Here is a 14978-nt window from a genome sequence, read left to right as displayed (position 1 = left end):
AACAAATAACATACAAGGGAACTTCCATAAGGTTAAGAGCTGATTTCTCAGCAGAAACTCTACAAGCAAGAGGGGAGTGGCATGACATATTTAAAGTGATGAAAGGGAAGAACCTACAACCAACGTTACTCTACCCAGCAAGGATCTCATTCAGATTCGACGGAGAAATCAAAAGCTTTACAGACCAGCAAAAGCTAAGAGAATACAGCACCACCGAACCAGCTCTACAGCAAATGCTAAAGGAACTTCTCTAAGTGGGAAACACAAGAGAAGAAAAGGACCTACAAAAACAAACCCACGACAATTAAGAAAATGGTCATAGGAACATACATATTGATAATTACCTTAAACGTGAATGGATTAAATGCTCCAACCAAAAGACACAGGCTCACTGAATGGTTACAAAAACAATACCCATATATATGCTGCCTACAAGAGACCCACTTCACACCTAGGGACATGTACAGACTGACAGTGAGGGGATGGAAAAAGATATTCCATGCAAGTGGAAATCAAAAGAAAGCTGGAGTAGCAATACTCATATCAGATAAAACAGACTTCAAAATAAAGAATGTTACAAGAGACAAGGAAGGACAGTACATCATGATCAAGGGATCAATCCAAGAAAAAGATACAACAATTATAAATATATATGCACCCAACATAGGAGCACCTCAATACATAAGGCAACTGCTAACAGCTATAAAAGAGGAAATCGACAGTAACACAATAATAGTGGGGGACTTTAACACCTCACTTACACCAATGGACAGATCATCCAGACAGAAAATTAATAAGGAAACGCAAGCTTTAAATGACACAACAGACCAGACAGATTTCACTGATATTCATAGGACATTCCATTCAAAAAGAGCAGATTACACTTTCTTCTCAAGTGCACATGGAACGTTCTCCAGGATACATCACATCTTGGGTCACACATCAAGCCTCGGTAAATTTAAGAAAATTGAAATCATATCAAGCATCTTTTCTGACCACAATGCTATGAGATTAGAAATGAATTACAGGGGAAAGAAATGTAAAAAACAAAGACACATAGAGGCTAAACAATACGTTACTAAGTAACCAAGAGATCACTGAAGAAATCAAGGAGGAAATCAAAATATACCTACAGACAAATGACAATGAAAACACAACGATCCAAAACCTACTGGATGAAGCAAAGCAGTTCTCAGAGGGAAGTTTATAGCAATACAATCCTACCTCAAGAAACAACAAACATCTCAAATAAACAATCTAACCTTACACCTAAAGGAACCAGAGAAAGAAGAACAAACAAAACCCAAAGGTAGTAGAAGGAAAGAAATCATAAAGATCAGAGCAGAAATAAATGAAATAGAAACAATAGCAAAGATCAATAAAACTAACAGCTGGTTCTTTGATAAGATAAAATTGATAAACCTTTAGCCAGACTCATCAAGAAAAAGAGGGAGAGGACTCAAATCAATAAAATTAGAAATACAAAAGGAGAAGTTACAACAGACTCCACAGAAATACAAAGTATCCTAAGAGCCTGCTATAAGCAACTCTATGCCAATAAAATGGACAGCCTGGAAGAAATGGACAAATTCTTAGAAAGGTATAACCTTGCAAGACTCAACCAGGAAGAAAGAGAAAATATGAACAGACCAATCACAAGTAATGAAATTGAAACTGTGATTAAAAATCTTCCAACAGGGCTTCCATAGTGGTGCAGTGGTTGAGAGTCCGCCTGCCGACGCAGGGAACACAGGTTCGTGCCCCGGTCTGGGAAGACCCCACATGCTGCGGAGCGGCTAGGCAAAGGAAACATGGCCGCTGAGCCTGCGGGTCCGCAGCCTGCGCTCCACAGCGGGAGAGGCCACAACAGTGAGAGGCCCGCGTACCGCAAAAAAAAAAAAAAAAAAAAAAAAAATCTCCCAACCAACAAAAGTCCAGGACCAGATGGCTTCACAGGTGAATTCTGTCAAACATTTAGAGAAGAGCTAACATCCATCCTTCTCAAACTCTTCCAAAAAACTGCAGAGGAAGGAACACTCCCAAACTCATTCTATGAGGCCACCATCACCCTGATACCAAAACCAGACAAAGATACTACAAGAAAATTACAGACTAATATCACTCACGAATACAGATGCAAAACTCCTCAACAAAATACTAGCAAGCAGAATCCAACAACACATTAAAAGGATCATACACCATGATCAAGTGGGATTTATCCCAGGGAATGTAAGGATTCTTCAATATACGCAAATCAATCAATGTGATACACCATATCAACAAACTGAGAAAGAAATGCCATATGATCATCTCAGTAGATGCAGAAAACACTTTTGACCAAATTCAACACCCATTTATGATAAAAACTCTCCAGAAAGTGGGCATAGAGGGAACCTACCTCAACATAATGAAGGCCATATATGACAGACCCATGGCAAACATCATTCTCAATGGCGAAAAACTGAAAGCATTTCCTCTAAGATCAGGAACAAGACAAGGATGTCCGCTCTCACCACTATTATTCAACATAGTTTTGGAAGTCCTAGCCACGGCAATCAGAGAAGAAAAAGAAATAAAAGGAATACCAATTGGAAAGGAAGAAGTATAACTGTCACTGTTTGCAGCTGACATGATACTATACATAGAGAATCTTAAAGATGCCACCAGAAAACTACTAGAGCTCATCAATGAATTTGGTAAAGTTGCAGGATACAAAAGTAATGTACAGAAATCTCTTGCATTCTTACACACTAATGATGAGGAATCTGAAAGAGAAATTAAGGAAACACCCCCATACCATTGCAACAAAAAGAATAAAATACCTAGGAATAAACTGACCTAGGGAGATGAAAGACCTGCATGCAGAAAACTATAAGACACTGATGAAAGAAATTAAAGATGATACAAACAGATGGAGAGATATAGCATATTCTTAGATTGGAAGAATCCATACTGTGAAAATGGTTATACTACCCAAAGCAACCTACAGATTCAATACAATCCCTATCAAATTACCAATGGCATTTTTTACAGAACTAGAACAAAAAAAATCTTAAAATTTGTATGCAGACACAAACGACCCTGAATAGCCAAAGTGGTCTTGAGGGTAAAAAACAGAGTCGGAGGAATCAGACTCGCTGACTTCAGACTATACTACAAAGCTATAGTAATCAAGACAATATGGTACTGGCACAAAAACAGAAATATAGATCAATGGAACAGGATAGAAAGCCCATAGATAAACCCACGCACCTATGGTCAGCTAATCTATGACAAAGGAGGCAAGGATATGCAATGGAGAAAAGACAGTCTCTTCAATAAGTGCTGCTGGGAAAACTGGACAGCTACACGTAAAAGAATGAAGTTAGAACACTCCCTAACACTGTTCACAAAAATAAACTCAATATGGATTACAGACCTAAATGTAAGATCGGACACTATAAAACTCTTAGAGGAAAACATAGGAAGAACACTCTTTGACATAAATCACAGCAAGATCTTTTTTGATCCACCTCCTAGAGTAATGGAAATAAAACCAAAAATAAACAAATAGGACCTAATGAAACTTCAAAGCTTTTGCATAGCAAAGGAAACTACAGACAATACAAAAAGACAACCCTCAGAATGGGAGAGCATATTTGCAAATGAACCAACAGACAAAGGATTAATTTCCAAAATACATAAACAGCTCATGCAGCTCAGTATTAAAAAAACAAACAACCCAATCCAAAAAATGGGCAGAAGACCTAAATAGACATTTCTCTAAAGAAGACATACAGACGGCCAAGAAGCACGTGCAAAGCTGCTCAACATCACTAATCATTAGAGAAATGCAAATCAAAACTACAATGAGGTATCACCTCACACCACTGAGAATGGGCATCATCAGAAAATCTACAAACAACCAATGCTGGAGAGGATGTGGAGAAAAGGGAAACCTCTTGCACTGTTGGTGGGAATGTAAACTGATACAGCCACTATGGAGAACAGTATGGAGGCTCCTTAAAAAACTAAAAACAGAATTACCACATGACCCAGCAATCCCACTACTGGGTGCATACCCAGAGAAAACCATATTTCAAAAAGATACATGCAGGGCTTCCCTGGTGGTGCAGTGGTTGAGAGTCCGCCTGCCGATGCAGGGGACACGGGTTCGTGCCCTGGTCCGGGAAAATCCCACATGCTGTGGAGAGGCTGGGCCCGTGAGCCATGGCCGCTGAGCCTGCGCGTCCAGAGCCTGTGCTCCGCAATGGGAGAGGCCACAAAAGTGAGAGGCCCACGTACCGCAAAAAAAAAAAAAAAAGATACGTGCATCCCAATGTTCACTGCAGCACTATTTACAATAGCCAGGTCATGGAAGCAACCTAAATGCCCATCAACAGACAAACGGATAAAGAATTTGTGGTACATATATACAACGGAATATTACTCAGCCATAAGAAGGAACGAAATTGGGTCATCTGTAGAGACGTGGATGGATCTAGGGACTGTCATACAGAGTGAAGTCAGAAAAAGAAAAACAAATATCGTATACTACCGCATATATGTGGAACCTAGAAAAATGGTACACATGTACCGGTTTGCAGGGCAGAAATAGAGACACGGGGTAGAGAACAAACGTATGGACACCAAGGGGGGAAAGCAGCGGCAGGGGGGTGGTGGTGGGATGAATTGGGAGATTGGGATTGACATGTATACACAAATATGTATAAAATGCATAACTAATGAGAACTTGCTGTATAAAAAAATAAAATAAAATTCAAAAAAAAAAAAGAGATTGACTGGGGATCTCAGACTGGATCTTCTTACCCAAGGTGCCACACTGTCTCCAAGGAGGTGTGGTCTCACAGCTAGAACACACATGATCCCACCCAGGGAACATACAATTCTGAGACTAGGCAGCCCCTCAGAAGTCCCAAAGCAACTGCTGGTGGGCAGGATGTGATGGCAGGATGCCTGGGATGAAATGCTGTAGGCTGACTGACCTGGGTTCTGTCCAAAGGCTACCTGGACTCCTTGCACTGCAAGAAGCAGAGTCCACATCTTTGCTGCTGGAGACTTTAACCTCTGGACCTTCTCCCACAGCCCTGTCCTTTTACACCAAACCCTATGATTGCCTCTCAGGAAACGCCTTGAGTTAATGACTTCCGGTTCAAAGAGTACTGTCTGGCCTGCTGTCTGTGCCGGTCCTACCTGGCTCTGCCTTTGTATTGAGTCATTTTCCTATTTTTTTCCTCCTTTTCCCATGGGGCTAAGAAGTGACAGCAGGAGGAATACAGGTGGGAAGACTAATTCAAACCTCTGCACCCACTTCCATCCCATCCCAGAGACAGTTACTTTTTTGGCCAGGAGACCGAGGACCTTGAGCTACAAATTGTTTCCAGGTTTCTCCTGCCGTACAGTGACCAGACTATCACAGCCCTGCCAACTCAGAGGGCACTGCTGGGAGACTGACCATACCCCTCAGGTTACAGCCTATCAAAGGCTGCAAAGCCACAGTGGATTCATAAATGATCAACAGAAATGCCCATGTCCACAGCATGTGACGAAGTGCTAAAGGAATACTTACAATCATGTCCTCATGGGAAGTATCCACAGTGTTAATTACTGACACCTAGAACCAAAGATATTGTTGGTAAATGCACTGATAGTTAGAATGCAATCATCTCATTGAATCCACTGATCATTTTTAAAGTTCTTGACTGCATCTGTTCATTTATTCATTCATTCATTCAGCAGATGTTCACTCTAAGTGCCTTCATTTTGCCAAGCACCGTGCCAGGGACTGGAGATACAGACATGCAAAAGAGGTACTTCTTGCCCCTGAGAAGCCTGCACATAAGTAACCCCAACAAGGCAAGATAAATACTTTAATGGTGGTTAACGTGTGCTATAGCAGTCTGAGGGGCTGGTGGTGGTGGACATAAACTCGGCTCAGATGATGAGGAATTTGCCAGGTGGCACAGGGGAAAAAAAGTACAGTCCAATCAGAGGGCAAAACATGAGCAAAGAAGCGGGGATGGCGGCATGAGCGGTCCTGGCTGCATTTGACGTTGAAGAGGGACCCTGAGGGAGCCATGGCCGGGGTTCCTTCCCGGATGACAGAGCCTCTGATGTTCCAGGCAGTTTTTCGCACAACAGCGTTAACACTTAACACTAATTGATTCAACTGATTCTCCTGAGGCTGCTCCCTGGTACACCCTCTGTGGCAGAGCCCAGTTTATAGGACTGGAACGGAGCTGCCATGGTCATCACCCTCCTACCCATTCTCTGAGGTGTAGCTCAAATTGCGCTGCCCTGCCCCACCCAGAAGACTCCCAGATGCCCCAACTGGCTGGACTCCTCTGAATATCAACACTGAATGTCTACAACACTTTACACTGTTTCCTCTCCCAACCAGAAGGCGAGCTCCCTGGAGCCAGGGTCAGTGTCATTGGCCGTTCTGAATCCTCTCAAATCACCCAGTACAGTGCTTCGCAACCAGAAGGAGCTCAGTGACTATCGGCGGAATGAATAAGTAAATGAACAAAAATGCACAGCTCTACTTTGTTCAACCACCATTCTCTCAAAACTCTTGGGATAGAAAAGGGACGGAAAAGGAGGTTTCAGACTGGAAGTGATATTTCTTACCATTTCCCCCATGTCATCTTTTTCCAGCACAAGCCCTGCAGGTATAGAGTCTGACCTGACTTTTCAGAAAGGTGGATACTAGAAGAGGATGGCTGCAAAGCAGTGCAAAATGTACATGTCAAGTAAGCACAGGTTCTCTCACCAAAGTCTAGATGCCCCACAAAGCAGCCCCCGAGGTCTGAAAAGGCAAGTAAGGAAGATAAGGAAAAGCATCTCCTACGTGTGCCAAGCTGTCTGGGTCACAAAGTACTCTCACACGTGCACTGGCAAGGCCGAAGGGCAGAGTTCATCACAGCTGTCCGATGGACTAAGGAGATGAAGAAGCCCAGGGAATAGAAAGCACCTGCTCAAGTCACAGAGCTAGTTAAAGGTGGAGCTGGGAGAAGAGCCCCACCTGCTAACTCCCAGCCCACAAAGCCTTCCACTTGACTAGGCTGCCCATCTAGTTGTTACATCCAATTCCCTAAATCAAGGGCTGAGGGCTAAGCAGAGGCAGGAAGAAAGCTTACTGGTAGTTTCATACTAGTTTGCCAGAAAACCTTGGAGATAACCAGCATTTATTTTGAACCACTCTCACGCACCAACCAGGATTGATGAACAAGTGCTTTTTTTTTTTTTTAAAGCGCCTTAAAAAAAAAAAGTCCCTCCTCCTAAGCACCTCAAGATGTATGGTCTTCCTTGAGTAGTAAAAGACAGCCCTCAAAACAATTAAGCTCTCCAGAATTACTTAATGAGTTAAAAACTCATTTAAAAAGAGCAGAGTGTCAGGGTGTAAGAGACCCCAACTCTACTTAGCAGCTGAAGAATCAGAGACCAAAAAACCCCCGAGAAATTTAAAACCCAGTGCCCTGCAAAGCAAGAACCAAACCCAGCGTCCAGACTTCTGGGTTCACCCACGTTTCCTCAAAAACCCAGGCACAGCCATTTTCCCGAGAGCACCGGCTTACTGAACCCCCCCTCTGTGCCAGGCTCAGGCTAGATGCTTCTATCCATTAGTTCCCACTGGCGGTCATTCACTGGATGAGTAAGTGTGGAGTGAATGTACACTGTGGATACCACAGAGGTTTAAAAACCCGAGCCCCTGCATCACAGGAGCATTCAGCTCATCCTTACATCAGTTTCCTGAAGTGCCCGTCATACCTCGGGGCCCTGGGCTAAGCACCCGTTCCACAAACATCTCTGCTGGGAGAGGCGGGAGGTGGGAGAAGGGAATGGTTGTGAGGGTTTGAATCTCAGCTCTGCCACTTGTTCCCTGTGCAAGAGGCTTCACCTCTCTGAACCTCCAGCTTCCTAATTTGTCAAAGGTCGTTTAATAACAGCCCCGACGTCATGGGGCTGTTAGTAGGCTGAGATTAGGAACAAATGCTTGGAACCTACTAAGGGCTCAGGCCACAGTAGCTCCAACGGTGTTTGGGGTTTTGTTTTCAATTGTTGGGGAAAGAGAAGGAAAAGAAGAAGCAGGAGACGCGGCCCGCAGAGTTCTGGGAGGTTCCGCAGCCTCCGCCTGGCCTCCCCCTCCGAAAGGTCCGGACGGGCAAGGCCAGAGACCCCCAGACCCGAAGCGGTGGGGGAGAGCTGAACGGCCCCAACTCGGGGCTTGAACCTTAGCGCGGCGAAGAACCCGGGAGGGCCGCGACTACGGCCAGAACTCCGCTCGGCGACCCCGGCCCCAGTACTCACCATGGTTGCGGCGGCGACGGCGGCGGCGGCGGCGGCAGCGGCAGCGCCAGGCCTCGGACGTGGCAGGTCCCGGCGGCGCCTCGGAACAGCTCACTTCCGGTGCCGGGCTCGCAGGCGGTCTGGCCCGGGCGCAGGAGCTTCCGGGCAGCAGCGCGCTCAGCTCGCACGAAGGTTCCGTCCTTTCTGGGGCGGTGCCAAGCCTTCCCACGGCCCCTCCCCTTCTCCGTGCGTGACGCTCGAGACCAAAGGGGTGGGACTCTCGTTTTCCAGGCGAGCCAGGCCCGGGACTTGAAATCTGAAACTCTAACCTGTCTTCTCTCGTGACCAACCCTTCCCTTTTCCTGAGATCCATACATGAAAAAAGGGACTCATACGTAACTACACCTCCACCCACCTCTCTGTGGTTCTGGGTGCGACTGGCCTTATGGTGAACAATTCAGGATGACTAATTTTGGGAGTAGTGGCCAGACTGGTCTTAGTGCTTCCTTGTTAGTCTCTCCTCAGGACCCAAGGCTGGGACCAGGGGCAAAGAAGCCCAGGGAATAACCCCCTAGCCAGAGGCTGAGCCTCTCGCCCTGCCCTCTCCAGGCCAGAAGACCCATGCCTTCAAACTGCCCCTTCCTGATAGCTCTGGGATCCTGTGAGTCTGGCCCACCAGGTAGATTCCCCAGGCAAGGAGGGATCTCAGCCAGACTCCTGCAGCTAGGGCCCAGGACCCAATCGCCAGTTTCCCCAACCCCTAGGTCCCTGGCTTCCCATCGGCACAGTGAGAATGCTGTACAGCTGGACAGAGCCTGGGGTCTCCCCTCAGCCACACATGGTCTGGCAGCCCTTGATCTCTCATGGCTTTAAGGAGTTGAGTGACCCAGGATGGAGTCTAGGCTTCCCTTGGGTGAGTCAAAATCCCTGTTTCCCCTCTTGAAACTGGAGGGAAGAGTCCTATAGCAGGAGATGGTCACTGCTGGAGGGACGATGTTAAGGCTCAGAGGGTGTGATAGACCCAGACCATCGAGGAGCTTTGGAGAGGGTGTCGGGGAATGGGGTCTTACAGAACTCAGGGCTGGGCCTCCGGGTAGCAACTCACCCTCCACCCCCACCCCAGCTTTCAAGACCCATAATTTCCCTCTAATGGAAAAAGATTGCAGGGGTGTGAGGGGTGGTGCTTATGGTGGAAATACTGCAGGGAACAAAGTGGGAGGGGCCCTTGGGTCTCCTGTTCTTCAAGGGACATCCCCTGATCTCAGATCTGTAGATGTACTACTGATTCTCTGGGTGATAAAATCATATCACTTCTTTCTGAGCCTCACTTTCCTCCAGTAGAAAGTGGGGACAATGACACGTTAGATATAATACAAACACAATGCCTGGGGCATAGTTGTTATTTAAGGAATTCCCTGGTGTAGGCATTGAAGTTGGAGAGATTGAGGATTTGGGACAAACAGTGCAACTGTTTTCCTATTCATTAAAGTATTTGCTGGTGGAACTGAAAAGTTTTAAGTGCTGATTCTGGCATCAGGACTGCGAGGTATCAATACTGTATCCCCTACTTACTAGGTGGGCACACCCTTCTCTTCTCTGAGCTGCCGTCTCCTCTTCTGTTAAGTGGGAATTGTAATAATACCTCCTCTGGAAGGTTGATCTTGGGAGTAAATGGACCTTTGGATGTGAAACTGGGTTTGGGTTTGGAAGTGGTTGGGCCTACAGTGCTTGATCTGGGGATCAGTTTTCCCGGAGAAGAGCTGGGTTTTCGTGTGTGTGTGCGCGCACGCGCACGCATGTGCAACCATCAACCTTTGAACCGACGTTGGCACTGCCTCTTGGTCTGGGCACATTCTTGTTCTTTGTGGATGTCCACCAGAGGTGTGCAAAGTTCAGACTCTTAGTGTGCCAGGGTCCCTTCTGCATTCCCCTGTCCCCAGTGGGGGATACCACCTACATTCTTTGTCCACATCTCCCATCAGCTCCCTCCGGTTAATCCCAGACCCCAAAGCTAAAAAAGCTTTCCCTAATCTGTGCCCTGACCTCCCAGACCCTGAACCTCCACCTCTTCTTCATCCTCCTGAGGCCTCTTTCCCCAGAGTCTTGCCCTCTGGGATTGTCAGCTGTTCCTCATGGAGGGTTAATGACTCACGGCAAGCTGAACTTGCCTCCCTCAAATGGTGACTGTTCAAAAGGTGTGACTCGGCGGAAGGAGAGAGACCACCCCTGAGCCATGCACCCTTGGGCAAAGTGCCTTTCCCTCCCAGGCACTTGGCCTCCCTCTGAGTTCAAATCCACGGAGGGCGGGGACCCAGCTGTCCCACGGAAAAAGGCCTTGTGATGTGTACTGTGTCTGCATTTCCACGTGTGCATTTATTGTTATTGCTCAGTATAGTGTTGAAAAGGCAGACAAATCCCATTAATTACAAAGAGCACAAGCCAGAGATACAGAGAAATCAAGAGTGTACAATAAGAGCACAGTCACGTCCCAGCCCCGATTTCCCCAGAGCCCCCCAGAGCCCGGGTAGCTCGTGGAAGCTGGAGGCGGCACCATTTCCTCGCTACTCTGGTATAAAATATGTGCACGCGAGAGTTAGCAAAGTGTGGCGACTAACCCCTCCCCGCCCCGAGAGGAAAGGTGAGGAGAGCACCACAGGCGTTACAGAACAGACTTAGGGAGCCGAGAAGGGCAGTCCCAAAGCAGCCTTAAATATCTTGTTTTCGGTGGAGGGGGTGATGGCTGACGCCCAGGGCCTGGGATCCCCCTCCCCCCACTTGGATGAACAGGGTCTTTACATCAAAAATCAGGAGAGCTTGCTTTGGAACTTGGGAAAGACCTGGGGATTTTCTGCTGTTGTTTGATTTCAGCCTCGGCTCTGGAGGACCCAGAAGCCTTCAGAGAAACGCAACCCATCTCCACCCCACCCGCCATCTTCTAATGGTGGGATCTCCGACCCTACGGAGAGAGTTTTGTGTGGGAGGCACGTCACAGTGTGCGTTTGACAGCCTCCTGTAAGTAGAGCCAGAACCACTAGGGGGAGTCATCAGGGTGGTGAGAAGGTCCAGGCAAGAGATTGCTGCATCCCAAAGGACGTATCACAACTGCTGAAAACTGTGATAAGGAGCAAGAAGTGACCCTCTCCCCACCAAAATAGTTCAGGAAAGGGATATAGGAATGAACATTTCTCCGTGGGGAGAACTGGTAACTGGGCTACACATTCTGGTAGCTCCAGGTCTGGGAGAGACCCCTCTTTCTCGCCTGGACCAGGGCAGATGGAGGGTCCACCTCAGCACAGCCAAGGTAGGTGACTTTGGGTCCCACACTGAGATTGGGTGGGGGCTTGGTGGCCTCTCCTAACGACACCCTGGCTTAGGGGACAGGTGAGATGATGGGAGGACTATCTGGCTTCCCTCAAGATTCAGGATGCCCTTTTTATTTCTCCTTAGAGGGCTCTCTATTTAGTGAGCTGGGGTGGACAGTGCTTACAATGGTGGGAAGATGTTTGCACCTACAATGAAAGGGTCCAATATTTGGAGTGAGAGGAGGGCAGGAGGATGCAGGACTCGGCAAAACTTTAAGTTTACTTGGAAGAATAGATGTGAGCGAATAACCAGGAAATTTTGTAAAAAAAAAAAAAAAAAAAAGCGAAGCATTTATCCCACCACATAATGAAACATTATATAAAGTGACAATAATTAAAACTGTGTGGTTGGTGCCAGATGAGACACCGAGATAAGGGAACGGAGGAGATATTCCAGAAATAGACCCAAGTCTCTCCGAGCTGTCAGGAAGTGGTAAAGGGGGAATTTCAGCACAGTTGGGGAAGAGCGGCTGTTCAATAACTGGGATGTCCGGGCTGAGACAGGTCCAGGGTCCTTGTCCCAGTGCAGTCACTATCATTGGTCTGGTCTCAGAAGCAGGGGGCCCTCCTTCTTTTCCACTCTGTGCTCTGGTTGGGACAAGGGGGCAAGGGGCTACGGTGGGGGGGCTGGTGGGAGCAACCCAGGCTGCTGCTGAGTTAGGGAAGGAGACTCTTCAGTTTCCTCCCTGTCCACCTCCAAAGGTGGGTGACTCATTGAATGGGTCCCCTGGTCTTCCGTCATCTGTTAGGGGGAGACAGATAGGTGAGCTTAGACCTTGGAACTGAATAGGCTCCCTTCTCCTGGAGTCCCTGTCCGGAGGGCAGACAAGAAGCTGAGGGGATGGTGCAGTCCAAAACTGGCAAAAAGTATACATTACAGAGTATATATTTACTATGTTCTGTTTTATGTTGGTTTTTGCCTTTTTTTTTTTTTAAGACCACAGACATTTCAGAACCATACTGCGGAGTGAGAAGAGTCAGCAACTGAAAGCATCACCATTGCATAGTATTAAATGAACAGAGATGGTGAGTTCTTTATTTACAGTTATTGTCTAGATAAAAAAATTCATAAAAACAGATGAATGGTCATAAATTATTTACCCCCTAATGGGGTGAACTGCCAAACGTACCCCATGCTGCTAGATATAGGACGCCGAGTGCAAGCTTTATGTACTACAGGGAGTTCTGACAAACCAATCATTTCCTGTGTGTGTGGATGTGTGTGTGCAAGTGTGAGGGTGTGTGTATGTGTGTGTGTGTGTGTGTGTGTGTGAGCATCCATCATTCCTGACAAGAAAAGACCAACACGGACGTGGGGCATTCTCCGTAGCTTCCATGGCTCCTTCTCCCCTGGGCTGGGTCCCACTAGGGGAGACCCCTCCTGCTTCCCTTGCGTCCTGGCTCCAAATGAGCAGGGAGCGTGGTGCGCAAGCAGGGCTCTCCTGGCGTCATGGAATGAGGTCACGGACACAGGGCTGGAACAAAGCGGGAGATGGAGAACCTTGAAAAAGGAAACTACAAAAAACACCACGTTCCAAAGCTGCCCCAGGTTTTACAGGAGCGGGTCTTTCCTTTCTCTGAGGAGAACAGTGGGCGGTATTGGTCTTGGAATCCAATAAGCATATCTGAGGGTGGTCACCCCTCGGGGGATGCAGTTTCCTCTGCTGGGTACATTCAGAGATATTTCTTCACGACATTCAGGAGATGCTCTTGAGCAAAGAAGGTCCTCCTTCCAGGAAGGTTTTGCCAGGTGGGATGGGCTGACTTGGGATCCTAAACCCTCGGGTTTCTCCACAGCCATCCAGATGCAGGCCCTCCCAGCTGACTATGGCTCTTTTCCCGAGTGGCTCTCATCTTGTTTGTGGAAGAATTCTCTGGGCCTGGAGAAGGGAGGGGCCCGGGTAGACACAGAGCAACTGTGGGAAGGGTCAGTGTGAAGAATGCATTTCGCAAGCGAGGCAGAAGCGTTTGGTTTTCCTTGAAGCATGGGACATCATCGATCATGGTATTCAAAATGTCTTTTGCACTGTACAAGTTTATGGAAAAAGATCGTATGCTGAAAAGTCTCAAAGCAAACTTTGTATTAAATACAAAAGTTCTTTTATGAAAAAAGCTGATACCCACAAAGTGCTTTAGCAGTTAAGAGGCTGACATACAATTAAATAAGCTCTTATTAAGTGGGATTACTAGTGCTGTTATTGTCTCAGGGAAAAAATAACCACCTTTTCTCACCTGTGATACTGTAGGGCTTCAGAATGGCTTTCTGTCTGGGAAAGCAAGACTTGCTGTTCAAAGGCTACAGTATATATTGCGACTACAGGAAGACAATTTGGTTTAAAAAAAATCACACTGAATACATCTCAATATACACGTCATAAGGTTCGTTCGGATCTAAATAGTGCAGAGAAAAAGGCTGTTCTTCTTCAAAAATAAAAAGAAAAGCAGCAAGCCATAATGATCCTCATCCAATATGCCAACAGCTCACTTGCTGCAATTTATAAGGAAATAAGCCTCTAAATTACTAACCGAAATAAAAACCAACACAATAGCATTTCTAATATTGCAAAACTACCTCAGTCTCTGTACAGACAGCGCCAGAGAGAATCTCTGTTTGAAATGCTCTTAGTAAACTCAAGTGAGTTTCATTGAGAGAAAAGTCTTCACCCAGTGCTTTGCCAACCCCGTCACCCTGGGGCCGGGCTGGCCATCAGTGCTTTGAGCGCAGGAAGACTTCTCTCCTCCTCCCCCTTTGTCTACGGAGCACGCTGTTGGACCCCTCAGGATGGATACTCGCTAACATTTGGCTTCTGCCTGAGCCTCCCTCGGTAGTCACATAATTGAACGGAAGTAGCAGGCAAAAATCAGAGCATGGCTATCGTAAAACATCAAGGATGCAATCCAGGGAGGTGTCTATCAGGCTGAGCTGTTTTTATAGCATCTCAGCCACCAGTGTTCTTAAACCGTACAAATAGCCGAAGACGTTATCTACAGGTTTGTAAACAAATTACATTCTTCTTTTAGGACATAAATAAGTTAAAATAGAGCAATTTAAGCAGAAACAAGGCAACATGCCGGCAAAGAAACTTTATATATCCATGTGTGTATATATATATATATATATATATATATATAGACACATATAGACACATATATATCTACCTATCTATATGGACGTATACAGTCTTGGGGAAGTATACGTTGATATAGATACAAAGAAATGGATATAACCTTGTGAGTGTCTGAAGTTCTTCGGTTCCATTGGTGCAAATTTACTAGGCGAGTTAAGCTCTGCAATTTCAAAAAGTTGTTAAATTAACCTATACAACT

The 14978-nt window shown here is 46.4% G+C and overlaps 1 protein-coding gene across 1 annotated transcript in view; it reads right to left on the bottom strand.

Annotated features, from left to right (window-relative positions):
* The window catches only part of SEC13 (SEC13 homolog, nuclear pore and COPII coat complex component), a 52553-nt gene extending 45787 nt beyond the window's left edge, over positions 1-6766 (bottom strand). Inside the window, exons 1-2 of the mRNA XM_065885231.1 lie at positions 6631-6766; positions 5570-5614 (exon numbers count right to left, since the gene is read on the bottom strand). Coding sequence (XP_065741303.1) covers positions 5570-5614; positions 6631-6642 — 57 coding nt within the window. The 5' untranslated portion in view covers positions 6643-6766. The remainder of the gene's footprint in view (positions 1-5569; positions 5615-6630) is intronic.
* Between the last annotated feature and the right edge of the window lie 8212 nt (positions 6767-14978).

This window comes from Phocoena phocoena, chromosome 10 (assembly GCF_963924675.1).
Source record: "Phocoena phocoena chromosome 10, mPhoPho1.1, whole genome shotgun sequence".
NCBI classification, from domain to species: domain Eukaryota; kingdom Metazoa; phylum Chordata; class Mammalia; order Artiodactyla; family Phocoenidae; genus Phocoena; species Phocoena phocoena.
This window is presented reverse-complemented; position numbering and strand designations above follow the sequence as displayed.